The sequence below is a fragment of the Vidua chalybeata genome, chromosome 2 (genome assembly GCF_026979565.1).
Source record: "Vidua chalybeata isolate OUT-0048 chromosome 2, bVidCha1 merged haplotype, whole genome shotgun sequence".
NCBI classification, from domain to species: Eukaryota; Metazoa; Chordata; class Aves; order Passeriformes; family Viduidae; genus Vidua; species Vidua chalybeata.
In genome coordinates this window covers 112385406-112406102 of record NC_071531.1, presented here as the reverse complement: position 1 = coordinate 112406102, position 20697 = coordinate 112385406, and the positions used below count along the sequence as shown (strand labels likewise).

At 39.8% G+C, this 20697-nt stretch overlaps 1 protein-coding gene across 2 annotated transcripts in view; it reads left to right on the top strand.

The window, feature by feature from the left end:
- The window catches only part of CRYBG3 (crystallin beta-gamma domain containing 3), a 59938-nt gene that overhangs the window by 30762 nt on the left and 8479 nt on the right, over nt 1-20697 (top strand). For both annotated transcript variants that reach the window (XM_053934349.1, XM_053934350.1), the window contains exons 8-16: nt 57-171; nt 970-1005; nt 1718-1851; nt 3571-3697; nt 7556-7698; nt 9251-9377; nt 10368-10400; nt 14438-14547; nt 15078-15204. In XM_053934349.1, the coding sequence (XP_053790324.1) occupies nt 57-171; nt 970-1005; nt 1718-1851; nt 3571-3697; nt 7556-7698; nt 9251-9377; nt 10368-10400; nt 14438-14547; nt 15078-15204 (952 nt within the window). The remainder of the gene's footprint in view (nt 1-56; nt 172-969; nt 1006-1717; nt 1852-3570; nt 3698-7555; nt 7699-9250; nt 9378-10367; nt 10401-14437; nt 14548-15077; nt 15205-20697) is intronic.

Genomic DNA, 20697 nt, shown 5'->3' with positions numbered 1-20697 from the left:
TTGTATTTGCAATCTAGTTGATGAACTTATGGAGTCATTTATCCTTACTGTTCTAGATGGCTTGCCTATTCAGACTTGAATTACAAAGGAGAGATGACAGTTTTGGAAGAATGTGATTCACCACCTGAAATTCTTTCAGCAGACGTAAAATCTCTGCGTCCCCTAAGAATGGTGAGGACTTCACAATTCCCTAATAAGTTGTGTGCCTTCTTTTTTTTCAGCTAGGGTCTACTGGGGATGGAAGACCAGATAAAGACTTTATCACCCAGTAGTATTTCTCTGCACACAAATCTGGGGAGGTGCAGCTGGTTTTTTGTGTTGACAGACAGCACTTGGGTCTGCATGTGAGAGAGATGGGAAGGGGTATAACACAAATTTTGCTGTGTACATAGCAGGCCTACAGAAAGACAGTTAAAAAGCCATAAAGGAGTAAGACCTAATAGCTGTCTCTTTAGTCACTCAAATGAGGTCAGTGTCTCTTATTCCCTCACAGAGCATCATTCACTCACATTTCCAGAGAAGATGCATTTGTTGTATTTGCTCTTTGACCATAAACATGAATATGTCGGACTCTATTTTCTCTCTCTCTCCTGCTGTTTTCTCTCTCTTCTAGAGTTGCACCATTTGTGCTTTAGAAATTTGAAATGCATACAATAAAGCTTTAAAAATTAATTTTAAATACTGTTCAGTATCAATTAGTTTAAAAATACGCAGTAAGTATTTTACTTTAGAATTCCAGACTATAAAGAAATACTTCTAAATTGCTTGCAGTCTTAAAGGTTTGTCAGTGCACTGATTTGTTTGTAGGTCAGGTTTATAGTGTGCCTGGCCTTTTGAAATCTATAGCCAGCACTGAAAGTGGTGAATAAAATTGCAAAGACTTCATGCTCTCATAGTACTGTAAAACACATGTCAGAGGGGGGCTTCAAGTTTAATATAAATAATATTTTCCCCCTCATCTGTTTTTAGGGTGGACTAAAGGTGCAAATGCCAATGAATGTCAAGGTAAGCACAGAGGGCATTGAGAGTAAAATATAAGCACATTGAGAATATGAAATCTTTATGGAAGCTGCTTTCCTTTTTTTTTTGGTGTGTGATCTTTGATAACTGTTCAATGCTTGCTGCTGCAGAAAAATTCCTAATGCAATCAAGTTCACTTAGTGTTTGATGAGGTGTAAAAGTACCAGTAGTTTGTTTTTCACATATGAGGAAAGTGTGAATGTTCTATAAAATAGTTTTTCTGACTTGACATATTAATCACTGTAATGATAAATGGATTGGGGGAGATTTTCCCATTTAACATACCAAGTTTAAAAAGAAAAGGAGAGGGAAGGGAGGAAGAGGACAGGAATAGAACCCTTCCATCCTAGCCCCTGTTCCAGTACAAGAGCTGTGAGTGAGACCATGATCCTTCTGTGATCTGAGGAGCTGAAAGCTGATCCAGAGCTATTGCTCCTTTTTCCTCCTTTTTCTACAAAAACGCTAATGCTTTAGGTAGCTTTTAATTATACAAATACTTGCATGGCTTAATAAATAATATAATGAATAATAAATGCTGCAACAGATACAAATATTGTTAATAGCTGATCTGTGTTATTCACCAGACAGGGAACTTGAAGGGGCTGTTAATTGCAGTCATAGAAATAACTTTAGCAAAGTACAGGGAGAGGCTTCTTGTCTACTTTTGAAGGATTAAGCTCAACATCATGTTTTCTAGATAATAATATATGAGAAAACCCACTTTGGAGGATGGTCCAAAGAGTTTTCAGAAAACATCACTTCTGTCCCAGCACTGTTTGGTAGTGAAGAGGAGTTTCAGGGAATTGGATCACTACGTGTAATTGGTGGAGTGTGAGTATATTTCACTTTTATATTTATTTATTTTAAAACAGAGAAGCATAACTAAATGCTTAGAAGTGCTAACTAAGGGATGATTGGAGTCTTCCACAGGTGAAATGTTTTGAGAAGAAGGGAGTGTATATTTCTTTTATTGTCAGCTCTTCAATTATCAGCCTACCAAGCTAAATGTGTGAAAGGTGTGAAGTCAGTATTTACCATGTGGATGCCAATAAATTAGGCCACTTTGTTCACACAGAGCTTCAATTTGTATTGATTATACTTCTGATAGTCTCTACTTAATTTGCTGAAATGACCTTGGGTAGGTGTGGTCAGTCTTCAGTTTGACATTTTAATACCTCTGAAACCTACAAACTGTTTTATTATCTTGATGGTTTTCCTGTGCCAGCTGTTGCATTTTATCTGGCATTGGGAATGTGCTGCTATTTTCATTAATTGAGGCACTGGATAGATTCTGTGTTGCCCTGCCCCTCCCTGTGTCACACACACACACACACAGGATTGTGTCACACCTGTGTGTGGATGCTCTGAGGTAAACTCAGCACCAGCCACCAACCCCTCACGTTGTTCTTTCACCCTCTCCCAACAGGACAGGACTGTCTGAGAGCAGGCAGGGTGGTTGCTTCTGCCAAAGACTTCAGTAATAAAACAGTTTTCAGAAAATCTTGCTTTTGTTTCCTAAGGGATTTTCCACTTCAGCATAAAGATGGAATAACATACATCCTTTGAGGCTGTTGTCAGAATTTTATGAGCACTAAATTCAAAACAAACTTAATTGTTAATACTCAGATAATCTATTCATAAGTGCATTGTGTGTTTGCTATCTGGGAAGCCTCAGATTATTAAAAATCATTGTTCTGTCTGTTGTGGCAGCTTTTATTTTTAGTGCTGTGGTAACCTAAACAGCTGAATTAATGTAAACCAAATGGTACTAAAAGTAAAGCTATCCCTGCCTGCCAAATTTCACTGCCAACAGAATTTGTACAGCAGTTCTAATATTTACAAGGGAGTTTTAATGAAAGAAATGCTTACAAGAAAAAAGGAGAGGGAAGCACTTTTTTAAATTGACATCCATTAGAGATTTGAAGTTGATATGGAAACAACTTCTTTTAACTGAGCCTTATCTATTTATTCAAAATACTTTGAAAATTGATATTTGTTTACTGCTAAAACATATTCCATATACAATATGGTTTATATCGTCAATTTGCTTGTCTGTTTATATGTATACATTTTTATTTTAAAGCAAAAAGAAAAAAAAAAAAGGCAGGGAAAATCTTGTTCTGCTGAAATCTGTTAATTTTGTCACCATCTCCAGCAAGGATATGGTCTCATCATTTATTATCACACTGAAGAGATCCACTGCTTGTTTTTTTATAACTGAAAGTTTTGGCATCTAGCTGCATCCTGGGCTCTGTGGTACCAAATATTGCTGTTGGGAATGTGGCTGGCTGAGAGGAGGTACATGGAGAAGCATTACATAAATCAACTGTTGTTGGACAAAGAATCACATGGCAGGATCTTGATCCACAAAGAGCACTTCATGGGTGCCTGTTGTGATTCCAAACAAGCATTGCTTTGTTCATTGGCTGGGTTTGTGATACTCATTTTAGTGGTTTTGGGGGGGTTCTCATCTCCCTTTATTTGTTAGAGAAAATCATGCATGCAGTTGTTTTGCCTTTACTGACTTCTCTTTTTTTGTTGATGCCACAGATGGGTTGCCTATGATAAGGAACGTTACAAAGGCCATCAGTTCTTGCTGGAGGAGGGAGATTATGAGGACAGATGCTCCTGGGGGGGAAGTGACAGTGCCCTGCTCTCCTTCCGCTTCCTTCAGGCTGTGAGTACTCACATGGATTTCTCACAAATTATGCACAGCCCTGTCCATAAAGAGCAAGCTGATTCTTTGTAATGGTATAGCTGCCTTGGGTTGGGGCATTCCATCTTTTGCCTGTGCTCATCCTCATTCTTTTCCTGAAATATAGACTGCACTAAGAAAGAAGCAGGTTCTACACAGTCTTTGTGAAGTTTATGCAAAAATTTTATCATGCAGAATTCCTTGTCTACCTGCCAGATTTTCCAAGTACCTCAGTCCTGCACCTCAAGCTATTTGAATCTCTCAAATGGAATTTTCTTAAAAGCATAACATGCCTGAGTGTACAGAGTAGTTCTTGATTAAAACAAAAATAGCTTTTCAATGCAGCAGCTGTTGCAGGCCTTAAAACAGCATTACCCTCTCTCTGTGATTTTTCTGCCAGAAAATTTTGGCAGCAAAAATAATCATGGTAAAAAAAAATCCCTGCTACTAAAATGTGTTTAGTGGAGTCAAGGATGAAAGAATAACAAAAACTATTTGTAAGAGTCCACTATTGGAAGGAAAGTTAGACATTTTAGCAATGGAGAAACATGGGGTTAGAACTTCTTTATAATTTCCTGTTTTGGTTTGGGTTTTTTGTTTGTTTGTGTAAGTGTTTGAAGGATTTTTTATTATAATGGCAACTCTGTGAGCATTAAATAGAGCTGCAAAGAGTAAATTCTTCTGAGACTAAGATTGTTCACTCATATTACCCAGTTTTGTAAACTCAGATTACTCATCTCCTCATCTGAGATGTGATATTCCTGAGCGAGGAATTTTGTGGAAAATGAAGATGGGGATTTAAAGCAAACTCACGTTCTCAACAGTCTTTTCTTTTTTTTTAGTAAAATGTTAATGTGAGCCCCAGAAGGCCATACTTAAATTCACAATTTGCAGGTTTGTTTTTCATGATAGGCACTTAGCAAAAGCTGTATTTATAATCAGAATCTATCAAAATAAAGATGGGAGAATTAATTGAATTCAAGAAGAATATCCTCCTCTAAATAATTTATTTTTAAGTTGCTGAGAAAAAAGTAGGTAGGAAATTTCTTCAGATTCCTCATTTTGAATGTGCACAATCCTATTCAATTACTGAATAATCTTAGCTTTCCTCTCTTTTCCAGCTGTATATAAGATACTTGAGCAACTTAAATTGATCTTTTTAGATTTTTCTCTTGTCAAAGGACATAAATACAAGTTAAAATCATGCATGTGGGTAGCAAGAATGATCTTCCATGTCATGTATTTAATTTAACTTGCACCTAAAAGAGTCAGAAGGCTCAAGTCATTAATGTTTTAAAAACATGCATCATTCACAGTCATATATCAACATATATAATTCCACTTGGCTTATCAATACGTGTAAAGATTTACCTATTGATAATAGAAGTGAAAAGGAATAATTCCCCTCAATTTGTTGCATAACCAGCTGCTTGCCAATGGAATGAGTAATGGCCCTGGCATTGTGTTGTTTGGCTTGACCAGCAGATTGCCTCCCTCTGGGCAATGTGCAGCACACAGGGCAGTGCCCAGGCTGGCCATATGCTCCCTTTGTGACTTTGTATACCATACTTAAGGTCAGGATTTTAAAAATATTTCAGTACCAAACGTTCCATTTCAAGGGGACCCGGGCAAAAATCCAAACTCTGTGTGCTTGAGGCCCCTCACTGCCCAGCAAATGTCCTGGTTCTTCTCCCTGAGCTCAGGAATTCTGTCAGGGGAAGGTAAAGGTTGCCATGGTCTCAAATCCACAGGGATATTGTTGCACATCCCCCCATCCCCAGGCATTTGAAGAGGTGCACGTATGTGGGCACACTGTAAGGACTCTCAGCTTTTGGCTGGCTTGACTATTCCTGCAGGGAACAGTCACAAGGGCAGATGGGGCGTTCAGGGGGTGTTTGGGAAGCAGAGATAAAAAGGTCTTGTGGGATTGTTTTTTCCAGCTGCTGCCAGCTCCCTGTCAGCATCTGTACTGAACACACCTGAGTCAAATGCAGAGCTCATTCCTGGGGGCAGGCAGCAGTCTGGACTCTGAGCTGCTTTGGGGGGCAGTGGCATTTGCTTCTGTTCTGCAGTGTCAAATGCATTTCAAGCTGGGGTTTGCCCATGGCTCAGTGAAAGAGCAAAGTTTCTGAGTATGTTTCCTTCAGAGCTTCCCCACTAATGTTTTCAAAGTCTAGAATGATCTGCCTTGGTCTGAAAGTCTTTTCTTAAAAGGTATTTTTCCTGTTGCTTGTTGTAAGAGAAGTTGTAGTAGAAGTTCAGGCAGAAAAGAGTGATGGCTGAATTTGAAAGATGTTTTTACAACTGTGGATATATTTCAGTATTTTAAACTTAGTTAAGGAAATTATGTGTTGATTTGATCTAAATGACTTTCTGGGTACTCTCTTGCTTTAGGACTGTTAAGAGTAGCTGGTTTTCAGTTTTCATTTGCACTAATACTGCACTGGTTTGGTTGTCCTTTTTTTTTTTTTTTTTTTTTTTTTTTTTTTTTTTTTTCTTTTTTTTTTTTTTTTTCACTAAAAAATAGTCTGAAGCTGCAGTTGTTCATGATGATTTCTCCAGACCTGGCACTTTAATTTCTAGTGGATACCTGAAATAGTTGCAGCAGTTTAACAGTTTAAATAAATGAAGGAAGGAAGTGGTCAACACAGTAAGAGAACCAGTTTTACTAGAGAATTTGTTCCATCACCTCTTACTGTCCTGTAAACAGTGCAGAGAAATTGAGCCACCTCAAGTTCTAAAATTGGTTTTCATTATTCATTGTGATTGTGTCCTGTAGAAAGACATAGTGTCCTCCAGAGAGCTTGTTTGATCAGGTTCACCTGGCCAAATTAATCTGACTGCATGCTTGCTTTGGCCTTCATATCTAGGTGTTTACTGATAGTTATAAATCTTTATTTTCTCAGTGTTTAGTGTAATAATACCCATGGTGGAGTCCTCATATGTTTGTGAGCCTCTGTCAACCACATTATTTGCTTGACAGCAATTGTTTCTTGTTTGCAAGACTTACTTAGTTTCAATTTATAACTTCAATTTATAACTGCTGAATGATTGAGAAATACTGAAATCGAGTTCCTGCTTTCTGTTAGAAGTTAAAGGAATAAAGTAAACGCATTGTTGTTTTCTGTTTTCCCAAGCAGCAGCTGAACTGTGTGCCTTAAAATTGCTAAGTGGTTAAAAAGTTGAAGATTTGAAACCCAAATTCAAATAATCTGAAGCTGTGCAAGTAATCTGGCCAAGAAACTAAGCTGGCTGAAAGCACAAAGCAGTGTCACACAGCTATGTAAGAGAGAATGTGACAGTGTTAAGCAGGATTTATTTATAGCTATAGTGGATGTATCCAAAAAGTACAAACCCCTTGTGCTGGAAAGGTGATCTTGCCCAGGCTTTTCCTTTCCATAATTACTGCCATGTTGCTGGAAAGGGATGAGGAAGGAGAAGTTTAGTAAAAAATTATAGTCGTGGTCATGCTTGCAGTAGTATTTGTGAGACTTTTGGAAGATCAGGGTTAAACTCTTTCCTTCTTAACTCTTCTCCTTCCCACACAGGCATCTTTGTACTCTGAGACATCCTCAAAGAGGAAAGGATGGTGCTCAGGGGCAACAGGCTATTCCTCTCTTTAGTGCAAACCCCCCCTGAAGGCCATATCAGATTGCCAGGCTTCCAGTTATTCCAGAACTTCAATGCCAAAATAGCCCATAAAGATCCACACCAGGGAGCCAAGCCCCTTCAAGCTCTATAAAATGCTGTCTTTCTGGCTACAACTCTTTCCCAAAATGTTTTATGTTGTGAAGAGTCATTGAGCTGTGACAGTCTTCTAACTCCTGTGCTACCTCTTAGGATTTCATAGAGTCTTCAGTGGCACTTTTCCAGTCTGATGATGAAGATGGGAAAGCATTTGACATCATCAATGAAGAAATCCCTGATTTGGAGCAGGCTGGATTTGGCCCTGAGACGAGCTCGATTCTTGTGAAAAGTGGAGTGTAAGTCCACTCAAATGCATGGAACTCTTCAACATTTCTGTGCACATTTGGGTGCATCTCTTGACAGACTATATTCCACATGGTACACGTGGTAAATATTTGGAGGAAAAAAGCGTTTCTTTACATTTCCTTGGGGAGTGGAAGGGAAATAGTCATTTTAGTTTTCTGTAGCTCTCACGCCTACACCTTGATTTCAATCTGAGTGTTCTTGTTCATAGAAAAAGTTTGTGATGTCACCTCAGAGGAGTCACATAGTTCCATGGCAGTAAGACTGAAAAGATATTTTAGATATATTAAGAACTGGTATAATTTCTGAGACAGGTAGAGCCTGTCCAGAAAGGATGAGATGCGCTGTGTAATAAATTTAGACTGATGACACTGAAAATTAAAAAACTTTTACAGAACTATAAAAATTAAAACATAAAAGACATTAAGGGCAAAGAGCACTGTGGAATCATGTGGGTTTCAGACATTTAGCAGTAATTTTTAAAATGCAGTATTAATATTGTCATAACTACCCTAATGGTGATGGGGATCAGGAACTGTGAAGTGAGGGGCCTGAACTAGTTATGTAGGGATTGGTGATTAGTGTCTCATGAGGATTAGGTGCAAGAATGAAAGGCTGAGACTCAGTTTGGAGAGGAGGGATACAAATGAGAGCTGCAAAATCCTGAAGGTGGTAAGACAAGATGAATGCAATTCACAGAATCTTGCATGACAACAGTTGGGGAAATGCTTTACAGAACTGAAGATTGCTTTAAAGCAGATTTTGATGTGAGAAGGAAAAAAGCTTTTCCTACACCAGAGTCAGTGAGTTTCTGGAACTTGCTGCTGAAGGGGCTGTGGTAGCAGAGAGCACCAGGAGGTTAAAAAAAAGCACTGGATAAATTAATAGCAGAGTCATCAATGGGTGACGGAAGTGAAATGGGTAAGGACATGCCCAGTTATATCCCTAATACAGCAGTCTCAGTGCTGGGTGAGTAAGAGAGGAATGCACCACCAAAAGTGGGTGATTTAGAGGTGTCTTTTGAACCAGCCCCCATCTGCTTCTGCTACTGTGCAGGGATAGAAGGACCCTCTAGTTGGAGGTTTCTTTCTTCTTAAATTGCAGGAGAGAAAGCAGGGTGGGAGAAGCTTGAACCACCAGCTAATCTCATCAAGCCTTCCTCAGTTACTTCTCTTTCTTCTTGCACCATTTTTCTTAAATCCAACTGGAAAAGCTATAAGAAAGCCCTGTCTGGGGGATGCCAAATGGGCAAATATTCAGTTAAGAGAGATTCAAAAAGTTATCAGTTAAATGTCTTTTCTCTGAATTTCTGAGCAGGGCATCATCTCACAATGCATTTCCTGGGAAGGCAGACATCCAAAATCTCGTGTTTGTCGAAGTAGGGAAAAGCAGAAAATCAAGTGTGTGACAGTTTTGTGCCTCTCACGAGGTTTCATGTTGCACTGTCTGCCAGTGGACATTCTATTGTGCTTGACTTGCTGTTATTGTTATCAAACTACTCAGAAAAATGTGATTTTTCAGTTTAATTTTTGTGTCCTTTTCCAGGTGGGTGGCATATCAGCAGAAGTATTTCTGTGGAGAGCAATATGTATTGGAGAAAGGAAAATACAAATGCTTCCTGGACTGGGGAGGATCTAGTAAAACCATCATGTCAATTCGACCTGTTAAGCTGGTGAGTTACCAGAATTTAAGGGAAAACCTTAAAGGAAATGAGACCTTTGGAGTTCAGAGTTTACCATAATAATTAAACAGGAGAGCCCACATTATAACAACCTGTCTGTTTGCTTGGAAACAATTTAAAGACCCTTATGAAAGGCATAATGAGTCTGTTCGGGATGAACACCTAAATGGACAGATCTTTCTTGTCTTTTGAGAAAATTGTCAGGGAAACTACATAAGAAGAATTTCTCTTTGGAAGACTGCATACATGGAGAAAATAGCCTGGCCTGGAAAGATTAATTTGCCTTAAAACATAGTAATTGATAATGTATTTTTAAATACCTGAGAATTTATCTGGACTGTGTTGTTACGTAATAGAATTCTGTTGGGTTTTTTCCCTTACTTTTATGCTAAAATATTTGTACTAGATACAGTGAATAAAGAGAGGAAATATTTTTAATCCATTATTCAATCCAAGGTAGTGCCAACTCACCCAAGCAGATTAGTGCCAGCATTGTCAAAACCCTAATGCAAAACAAAGACAATCTACAGCCATAAGTATTAAATGATAATAAGTAATAAATTATTAATAAGTAATAAATTAGAAGCATGAAAAAGTTATACTTAACCTTATTTTGAAGAGCACATGTTGAGAGAGGTGTCTTCTGTTGGTTTCAGTTCTGTTTTTTTTCAAGAAGCAGCCTCAAAAGTAAATGCAGAGACATTTACATGAACTCTAATGCACATTATGGGAACTAATTAATGCTGATGCAAGTTCTCTGTGTGAAAGGCATTGAACAATCAGGCAGGTAATTGTGAGCTTACAGGCAGCTCATGGCAGAAATTGGGGAAGAGAATTGTGCCAAGAGCCTGGGAAGTTTTTTTTCCTCTGCTCCTGAGTTCATACTTTACAAATTTCAGGCAACTTGGCATGTCTCCTAGGGAGTTAATTGTAATTAATGTTGGGGTTTTCTAATGTGTGTATATGTATTTATTGTTGCAGGAGCCCCTTGGGACAAATGAGCCTCCACATTTGGTAAGTTGGCATTACATAACAGTCTCTAGTGCTAAACTGCACTTAACAATTAATGTTGAATGCCTTGCTTCAGATGATATCTCAGTAATTTCAGGTGATACTTCAATATTGTCACCTTGCTACAGCAGATCAGTGATGCAGGAAACTGGTAGGTGGATAGAAGTAAAGTCTGCTAAGTGTTCTTCTCTTTGTTTTATTCTGGATCATACCCTTTAGATTTCTATCCCAAAAAATGCAAGCAGTCCCTATAGGTTTTGAGTGACTTTGGATCTCTGTAGCTATTGATTTGCCTGTTCTTTCCCTCTTGTTTCTGGAATCTCACCATCCCATCCATTCATCCTTCTCTATATGGCAGATTCTCTTTCCATTTTTCTCCATGGCATCCAGTTTGTCACTCCTGTGTTTATTTGTGAGGTGAAGATGAAAATATAAACTGCAGAAAACAGAACTGCACATTCAAACCTGCAAATGCATCAACACCTGGAAGTTGGCTTTTTTAGTCTTGGATGCTGGTAGTTCTGCTTTCCAAAGTCTTCCATGCAGGTAGAGCAGCTCCTTAAGGTTCCCATTTGGTTACAGTAACATCAGAGCTTAACTGGACACATCCTGATCATGATAAATCTGTGATAAATCTATGATACAATCTTTCAGTTTCCCTAAAAGTTCTGTGTAACTTGGTGATAACTTATTAAGAGAAAGCAGTCCCTATAAGTCACTCTGAGTCTCAAAAATTAGTTAGTTTAGGGTCTTACACTCTGGTCCTTACCTTACAAGGTTATATTCCATTAATGGACCTTTGAGTTATCTTTCTGAAACACAAACCTGCTCTGTGTTCATCACCATGTGTGCTCTGTGTTCCCTGCAGTGTTCTGTCTCAGCAAGGCTCTTCCCTTGTCCAGCATGAGTTGTTAGATTGATCTTTTTCTGTCCTTCTGGCATGGGTGATGATCTGAGTGATTTTATTGCTCTCTCTGGCATGCTTTTAATTAAGCAAATTTGGGAAAGTTTATTTTGAGAAACGTGACTTATTTCCAGACAAAAGATATTTTAGAGCTCTGTGGGTCTATTTCAGCACACTTAAGTATTTTGTCATCTGGACACAATTTCTCTCTTTCTTGTTTGGATGGGAAATGTTGTGCATTGTGTTACTTAGCAGGTGGACCACACCCTCTTTTTTTCTCCAATTCTACCATTTTATGATTAACCCAGGACTACAGGAAATGTTTCCTGTCTGAAGACATAATTGGTGTATTATTTTAAACTTAAACACTGACTTCCTGCCCAGCCTGTTCACATGGCACTTTGCAGCCAAATCCAAAGACTTGCAAGTATGTTCACCAGCGTGCCTTGGTAAATGACACCAGATAAAATAACTGACTCAGATAAAACTGGTGGGGTCTAAACTGTTGAAGATAATTTTATTTTCATCTCAAATTCTTACATTTTTTTCAGGATCTCCCAAAATCTATTCTTTGAGTGTATTATTCCTGTGTTGCAGACCTTTAAGACCAGTTCAAACCTTTGAAGTTTCAATACAGGCTTTTTTATTTCCAGAAACATGAAAAAACCTGTGTGTGTATATGCACAGACACCTTTAAATATTGACATGTACTGGATTGTATTTTGCCTCTTGTGGTCTTTAATAGCAGTCTTAACACCATTTGTGAAAAAATTATTATCCTGACTTACCACAATCCTGGTTTTCATAGGATTATGCCGTGAGGCTAGGGAGGAAATAACATATTTCATATCGCTACAGCTCTTATAGGAGTGGAAATATTTTGAGTAATTTTTAATGGGAAAACATTTAATCACTTAGGGTAAGTAAAAGACAGGCCTTTAGATAAATATCAAGATTTTCACGTTCAGAATAAAAGTTTTCTACATGAAAACCAGTCTCCTAGTTTGGAACTTCTAAGCATGGTGCACATGAGCTGACAAATCCTTAAACATCCTGACCCTTGAGTAAGTCATATACTGGTTATTTTAAATGATCATACATTCTCCCACCTTTAATAAGCATATGTCTGAACTAAGGGAGCTGTTTGCTCTGTCTATAAGAGTGTGTCTTTTTTTATTTGTGTTCTTATCAGAAATTGAAAAACAGCAAAATTTTCTTAAATCTCTCAGTAACTCCCCTGACCTTTTCTGCCTGCCAAGCTTCCTAATAAACCAAGTACACAGTGTGTGAGAAATCTCTGCAAAGAGAAACCAACCCTGCAAAGCCATTCATTTCATTTATTAAAATAAAGCTTTGCCCAGCAAGAACAAAGCCTCTTTCAACCGCAGGTGACTTGTAGAGATGATGTAGAAAACAGAGATAATTGCTGTGCAACCCTGCATTTGTACTTTAATATTCTGTCCTTTGGATTTTTGGGAAGCGAAACCTCACACATTAATGTCAGACCCTGACAAAGTGGAGATGGCTGCAGTTGGAGACTAATTGCAGTGTTTGCACTGAGGAACCACTGCTCCACCCCAGATTCTGTCAAATTAAGACCCTCATTCATTACCAGATAAATTCTGTGTTAAAATGAGTTTGTGAATCTCTTTTGAAAGCCTTGCATAGCACATGGCCTGTGAAAGAGAGGCAGTGTGTATGTATATATATTCCCTTTTGTAAAGAGCTTGGAGATGAGTGGGTAGAAAATACAGTGTAATTACAGCTTAAATAGGTGCTTTGTGACATAGCAGTGCAGTTGTATTTACAGAAAAGTCAGTTACACTTTATTCTTTTTATTGTAGCTGATCCCTGCTCTCCAATTAGCGCCCATAGCCTGCAAGGCCAGCTTAAGCCTTTCTTGTTCTTTCTAACAGGAAACATTCATTTCTTTTAAAGACATAGACTGAACTTTTCCATAAAATCATTTACTGACACTTGTGTTTGGCCTTCTCACTCTGTGCTGGCAAAAGCACTTGATTTCTTTTCTTTGGCAGGAAGCTTGGCCAATTTGGGGCATGAAGGGGGAAGTAGCTCTTGCAACAGCCATCGTGTATTTCTTCCATTACAGAATCTGAGCTGTTCTTTTGATACATTTAGATTTTTTCATTCTTTTCCAGCCTGTCTTTCAGGCTTTCAAATGAAATTCATCTGAGTTACACAGTGGCAGCCCAAGGGTACAGAATTCTGGGTGTCTTCGCTATAGATCATAGCCTGCATCATACCAGGGTTTCTTTTTGTTTTGGTGGGGGCTTTAGGGTTTTTTTTTGTGTGTGGTTTTTTAGTTTAGCTTTGTTTTGGGGGTTTTTTTTGGGGGGTGTGTTGGTTCATTTGGGCTTTTTGTTTATTTGTTTCGGGGAGGTTGTTTTTTTGGGTGGTTGATTGTTTATTTGTCTATTTGTTTGGTTTTTTTCTATTTTACTTTTACTGCAACAGTTTGAGCCTTTTGGCTTTTTTGGGATGAACTGATCACACCTTACTGGTGGGGTGTGGTTCACAGTGACTTGCAGCTCTTTACCATGACATATAAAAGCAGCTTAACTGAACCTCAGAGGTCCCCAGTGGTACATTTCTGATTTCCCTCAGAAATCCTGCTAGTTCTGAAATGAAAAGCCACCTGCAACCACTGTGATCACAGAAGATTTCAGGGCACTTTGTCAATAGCAGCTCTGTATCTTTTGACCAGCATTTCCCCATCCTGCTTTGAGCACTGGATTGCTGAGCTGCAGTGAGAGTTAAGCTGCAGTTCAGGGGGACTTTGGGTGGATGGTAACAGCCTTGAGTCCTACTCTTCTCATTTTTGCCTGGACCCCCTCCTGCTGCAGTTGAACTTATACTTGATAAATCTGCCTGCCTTAGCATCACTGGGAAGCCTCCTGTGCCAGCTCAGAGATGACAAAATACTTGATACATGTCTAAAAATAAAGCAACTGTAGAAAATGTAAAAGATTCTTTGAATGACAATTCATTCAGTTAATTGTATCTTTGTGAATTGAATGGATACTTCTCTGAGAGTAACAGCTTTCTCTGTTGACATTAATGATAATGCATTCATTTTCCTTCTAGTCATTGTTTTTGTTTTGTTTTGTTCTTATAGCTCAAAGCTTTCAGTAATACACATTTCCAAGGAGCATGTGTAGATTTCACAGCAGAAGTTTCTGATTTTACATCATTCATACCATGTTCTTTTAAGGTTCTCCGGGGATGGTAAGTGTCTGTTGTTATACATGCCATCATTTTCAGTGGTATGATTTTTTTTTTTTTTTTTAATGTTACAAAATTTCAGACAGCAGAAAGCACATAACACATGCCCATCAACTTCCATCATGTCTTAGACCCTTTGTCCTGCAAGGCATCTCAGTAGTTCTCATCATGTCCTTGGTTTGGGTACTGTGGATTTTGCTCTCCCTGGGGAAGGTTTGCACAGTTACCATGACTCTTTTTTTGAACTCCAGTTAGAATTTATTCCAGATTCTGAGAACTTTGGTACAGTGAAAGTGTCTGAATTCCACTCAATGTCGTTTGACTCTGAAACTGAGGTTTCTGTACCACACAATTTGATTTTGCTGCTTTGGTTGCTTTGCTGCATAGCCTTTCAAGTCGCCTTACTTAAAGCGTGACAAGAACAAAGAGAATTTTTTATTCCTTTTGTCCTTAGCAAGTATTAATCTTGAAAAAAACACACTGTAAATAAGCAGCTAGAGCAGCTTATCTTTTTTGTTCCATTATTCTTGCAGTTGGCTGCTGTGTTACAAAGGGGAAACCACTGACAATCACTGTGTGCTGGAAGAAGGCCTCTATGTTGACCTCAGTTCCTGTGGCTGCCCAACTGCTACAATCAAATCCCTCAAGCCTATTCAATATGTAAGACCTTATTGGGAAAAAAAAAAAAAAAACACAAAAACATTTCGGATCTCTTTTCCCTGTCAGATGTCTGAAGTGAATACTTGCCCTAAACAAACTCCCAGTTAGGGAAAAGAGTGAGGTTTGTTTTCTTGGCTCACGGGATTTTTTGGGTTGGGAACAGGTCAGACTGCATGCACACTTGCACGGGGTCACTTCTAGCTGCTCTTGGGTGTTCTGGGTTTCAAGTTCTCTTTTTTACAAGTGAGACACGAGATCCTCCATGGCCAGGGGGTTGGACAGGAATGCATTTTGCCCTCCAGAACAAGGGAGATACAACCTTTTATACATCCCATTGTAATCCTGCACAGAGGACATAAAAATCTGCAGTCTTGGTGTGATGTCTCTGCCTGTCTTCCACATCTTGGTGTGCCTTTATGCAGGAGGATCAAAGATGAGCTGTAACACTGTTGGTAAAAGAGAAGCAAGTGGCTTCTCTGCCCCCTCCTCTAGCACTGGCCACCAGCTTCTCCAGAACTCTTGCTCCTTCCCAGATCACAGGACACAAACTCAGCCTATGTGGCATGTGTCCTTCAATGCAGCTCCTATGGAGCTAGACTTCTGGGATTACTCAGTTCAGCTTTTTCACATAATGAAGTCTTTTTACTGTTTGTGAACAGTTTTTAAAAAGAAAAGCAAAAAAACCCAACCAACCAAATTTAAAAAAGCCCAAAAAAAAGACCCCAAACCCCAAGCAAATGCAAACACCATACCCAAGGGCGTGGTGGGAAGGATGTACAACTCAAATTTGAGAGCTGGACTTTTCACTAGACTATACAAATGCAGTGACTTCCCACCTCCTGAGAGCCTGGGTTTTAGATTAAAGTTCTCCTTTTCAAGTCAGGCTTTTGGAATCTGCTGTGCCAAATCCAAGGGAAGTTTTGACATCAAATAATAGTAGGCCTCATCCAAATCCCCCTGCCTGTAATCTCACAGGGAAGGAAATATGAAGTTTGGCATGGTAGGAGACTGCTGGCAGCCTTTGGTTCCCAAGGGCCAGACCCTGGAAGAAGTGTGTTTGGCAGGCTGTGCGTGGGGAGCTCACACACATCTTCCTCTGCTTTTGCACCTCTTAGTTTGGTTCTTCTCTTGCCAATAGTAGCCCTTGGATTTCACAAATTCAAAGCACTAAAGAGCATAAAATACCACTGATCTCTACCTGTTTGCCCTCAGAGCCCCCAGGGCAGTGCTGGGGACCCTGGTGTGGCACAGATGTGACCCAGAGCACGCAGCAGGTCACAGGCAGGAGCAGCCACAGTTAATTCTGAGCATTGTCCACAGTTCTTGGAACAGAGCCCCTTCTATTACAGCATATTTCTGTTAGCTCATTCCAGAGAGGAGCAAGCCTGTTCCCAAGTGGAATTGTTGTGTAGCTGTATTGAATTTGTTTGTGGTGTTGGGAACCCCTTCCATTATTCAGCTTTGAATACCAGCCTCATTTCAGAGCTAAGGTGTGTCCCCTGGTAGCTTACTTGTGAGAAGGAGAACTTTTAACCCTGACACCAAGCCCTGCCTGTGCATTGTCTCCTGCTCTCCTTTCAGTGAGATGTAATTGCTTCAAGTGGAACTGTGGAGTCCCACGTTGGGAACATTGCATTTGTTCTATAGAAAATGCAGCTTTGGTGAAAACAAACTATTTCCAAACAGATATAACAACTGCACTAAATGAAAAAAAAAAAAAAGATAGTTTTTTCTATTTAAAAAAGTAAACTTTTGATTTTTAGTTTGAAAACTCCCAGAAATGTAATTTGTCTGAGAGCTTAATTACATAACAAAATGAAAACTTTTCTTCTAAATCACTGTCTTGATCCAACTAAAATATAAAAAAAAAAACCCAAAACTTTCAGAGCAACACAAAATTATTTGGATAAGAAAATAGGCTCACACTAGTGATAGTTAGATGATTTCACTGTAGCGACAGTATTTTAGGTTGGCTAATTTTTATTCTAGTTCTTAGCCCTTGAAGGGATGTTTTATGTGTTCTCTGGTGAAAGGTGAAGTTGTCAGCATTTAAGTATGGTTTTTAAGTATGGCATGCTGTTCCCACACCCTCTGCACACACACCCTCTTCCATTTCACAAGAAAATTAAATTAATATGCTTCCACTTTGGTTATTTCCCCATATATTGTGCACTGGCATCATGGAGGAATTCAGCACATCTTTGCAACCAATTTCCTCTGTTCCTGATGAAGTTTCCTCTCTCCCATCACACCTTATTCTCCAAAGTGTGTAATACTCAAACTAAATCTTTAGGAGGCCCTAGCTGTGCTTTTTTTCCTGCTGTTCCATTTTGCTCAAATACAGGTTGGACTGTTCCATAATTCTCAGAACATTTAGGAAAAGCTGTGGAGTAACAGGAGGGTACAAAGAAGGAACAATTGACACTGATGCCATTTGCCTCTCATCATCTCCTTTCATCTAAAAATCCCAAAGCACTCTTCCAGAAAGGCTTGTTGATGAAATGTGCTGTTGTATTGTTGTTAACAGCCCTCCTGCAGACAGGTGAAAGCCTAGCACAGGTTCAGAGTTGCTGCAGAGGTGCAGGTTTCTGTGCCTGCATCAGCGAGGACTTGCCTTTTGCTCTGCCATGGATTCATGGAAAGGAAATGTGGGCCCTTGTTCAGCTGGGCCATTTATAGGGCCACGGTTTCTTACTGGGGCACTTGTCCAGTGTTTGCTGCTTGAGGAGGTTAATCTTTGCGACAGATAATCTTCCAGTGGGGAGTTCAACTCTGGTGCTGCCTTTTCTCAGGTGTGTTGTTTTGACAAACTCCCTGTCATATTTGGTGTGATTTACATGGACAAGAATACCCAGGATTCTTGGAAATGAGCAATTAGCTTTCCTTCTAAAGTGTTACCTTCAACCTGTAATTTAAACCAGTCTCCTAGTTTCAGTGAGATCCAGGTTGTAGGTTGTGCAATGCTTTTTTTATTTGATTGGTTTTTTTTTCTCTTTTCTTCTGAGGCATTCTTTATTCTTGCTCTGATCAATCGTGATAATCCTTGTATTTCTATATTATCTTCTCTATGTTAAATACAGGTGTTAACTAATCTCCCCAGCATTCCTGTGAGGCAAATAAGGAAATCAGATACAAAAACTACCTGCAGTTTCCCAGGGCCAGGCAGGAGCAGCTCCAGCAAAGGCAGTTGTAAGTGATGAGCTGGCCAAGCCTGGAGAGTAAAGATTTTGCCAAGGATGGTGTAACACAGCTGTGGAGGCTCCCCCACTTCAGACTCTGCTAAATGCTGCTTGCAAAGCAGCAGCTCAGCAGCAATGGCCACTGCACCATCTCTTGCCAGGGCTGGGTTACACTCAGCCTTTGCTCTGGCCCTTTGCATTCCTCCCTTTGCCTTTCTTAGGCTTTCCCATCAAAGTCTGCAATACCTAAGTTGCCCAAAAAAATAAATATGTCTTGGGATGGGCCCTTTTCAAAAGGGCTTTATTAGGAAAAATTCTCACAACTTTCATAATGAAAAATTATCCATAGCTAAAATTATGCTTTTTGCTCTAAGCATGTGTGCAAATTCACTTGTGCATTTGGCTTTCAGTTCTAGTGCCCTCTGGTCTTCTTTGTGTTTGAGGAAGCCCATCCTTGCACTGATCCTTGTTTCATCTCAAACACTTCATGCTTGCATTGTGGGTTTTTTCCTGAACCAGTGAAGCATAAAAACCTGTTCTGAGTTGTGAAAAATTGTGTTGCACAGCTTCACTAAAAGCAAAGCAAAAATCATTGAGGGAGAAGTCTGAGCTGAGTTGAACTGTGCAAGTGATTTTTAGTGTGTTGATTTTTAGTGTTGATTTTCCATGGTTTACCTGTGTCATTTCATTGCCCCATGTGCTGTGTTAGCCACAGAACACCACACCTGTTAAGTAAAGTATAACAGTGTATTTAACAGTTCACAAGGCTGCTCATATCTTGAAATGCTATATAAATATAGCTTTCCTTAATCACTGGCCTCTTGAATATAATAAATCCCTTCAAGTTTCTCTCTGGATTGTTGCATGAAAAAAAAAAACAGGATTAGCAAAACCTCTTAAAATGTTATTGGTGCTGGTTTAAGCAAAGGCAATCAGTTCCTTCACACATAAAAACTGTTAAGAAATTTCATATTCAGAAATTCTGTAGTGCTTTGTTATTCTCAAAATTGGCCAGCTTTTCCCAAAGCATGGCATTTCAAGTGTTTTCCTTGAAATAACTGTGAAAAGAAGCTAAAGTAATGCTGACCTAGACATGGGAATGGGTAAATATAGATGTCTTTGGCACACCTTTCAGGTGAAAATGCTCCTCAGCATTCTGCAAGAGAGGCTTGGGAACAAGATGCCTCCCAGCCTAACTGCATAGCCCCAAACCTTGTTTTTCACTGTTCCTAGTTTCCATGGAGCTGTGAAAACAAAGTCAGAGAAAAAAGCCAGGCCACAGTCACTGCTGCCAGCTGTTGGCCTAGAAGAGAATACAGAAGGTGAGGAATCAGTGCATTGCTCTATATATGGCTGTGGAACAGGAGAGCTCAGGGCTTGGCACAGCAGCCTGGTTTCTTTCTGGACTGCATCTCTGCTGAAGTCTCCCTGGGACAGAGGGATCAGGGCCATCAGTGGTGTGTGTGTCAGGGACTCTGAGCAGCTGGACAGGGAGTTCTCAGAGCTCTCAGTCCAAACAGTCACAACCACAGCAGAGCTGGAATCATTTTAATTGACTCCAGCAGTTTGCTGCTGTGGTTCCTGGTGCATAAATGGATATGCTGGGTCAGGTGACTTGTCCATCTGGTACAGCAGCCCTGTCTCTTAACAGCCTCAGTGTTGCAACAGCAGGATCAATATTTAGGATTGGGCAGTACTGTCCAGCACCACAGATGCCAAATGGTGTTTCTCATGGTTAGCAATGCACTTGGGAAAATTGTTGGGCCTGTTCTGGACCTGACTTCTGGTGTCCACTCAGGTGAAAGGCAGTGCCAGGGCTCTTGCAGAGTGTGATGATTCTGCCTGGCTGAGCAAAGCAACCTCAGGAGTAGCTGCCTGCACTAGGCCTGCTGGTCTGGCTTTCAAAGTGAGCCTTTAGCCACCCACTGTAAATCTGATCCACCCCATCCAGCAGAAGCCACTTGGGAAGAGCTGACATTCCAAAATAAAAATGTTACAAGTTTTAATCCCTTTCTAGTGTGTAACATTAGATTTTGGGAGTACAGTAGGCTTTAAAAATCTCTCTGCGTGGATGATCCCTAGCATTTCTTCAAAATGTCTCAGTGAGCTCTGTCCCTGCAGTGTTGCATGACTTGGGCTGTCCCTGCATGGCTGGCAGAGGAAGGCAATCTCTGAGGCAGACTCTGACCAACCAGCTGCATACCAACTGCACTGAGTCAGTGTCAGGCAAATTCATATGTCCTGACACACCCCTGAGCTTTTCAGAGACACTTCCCTACACTACATGTGCCTCTTCAAACATGAAAATTAATTT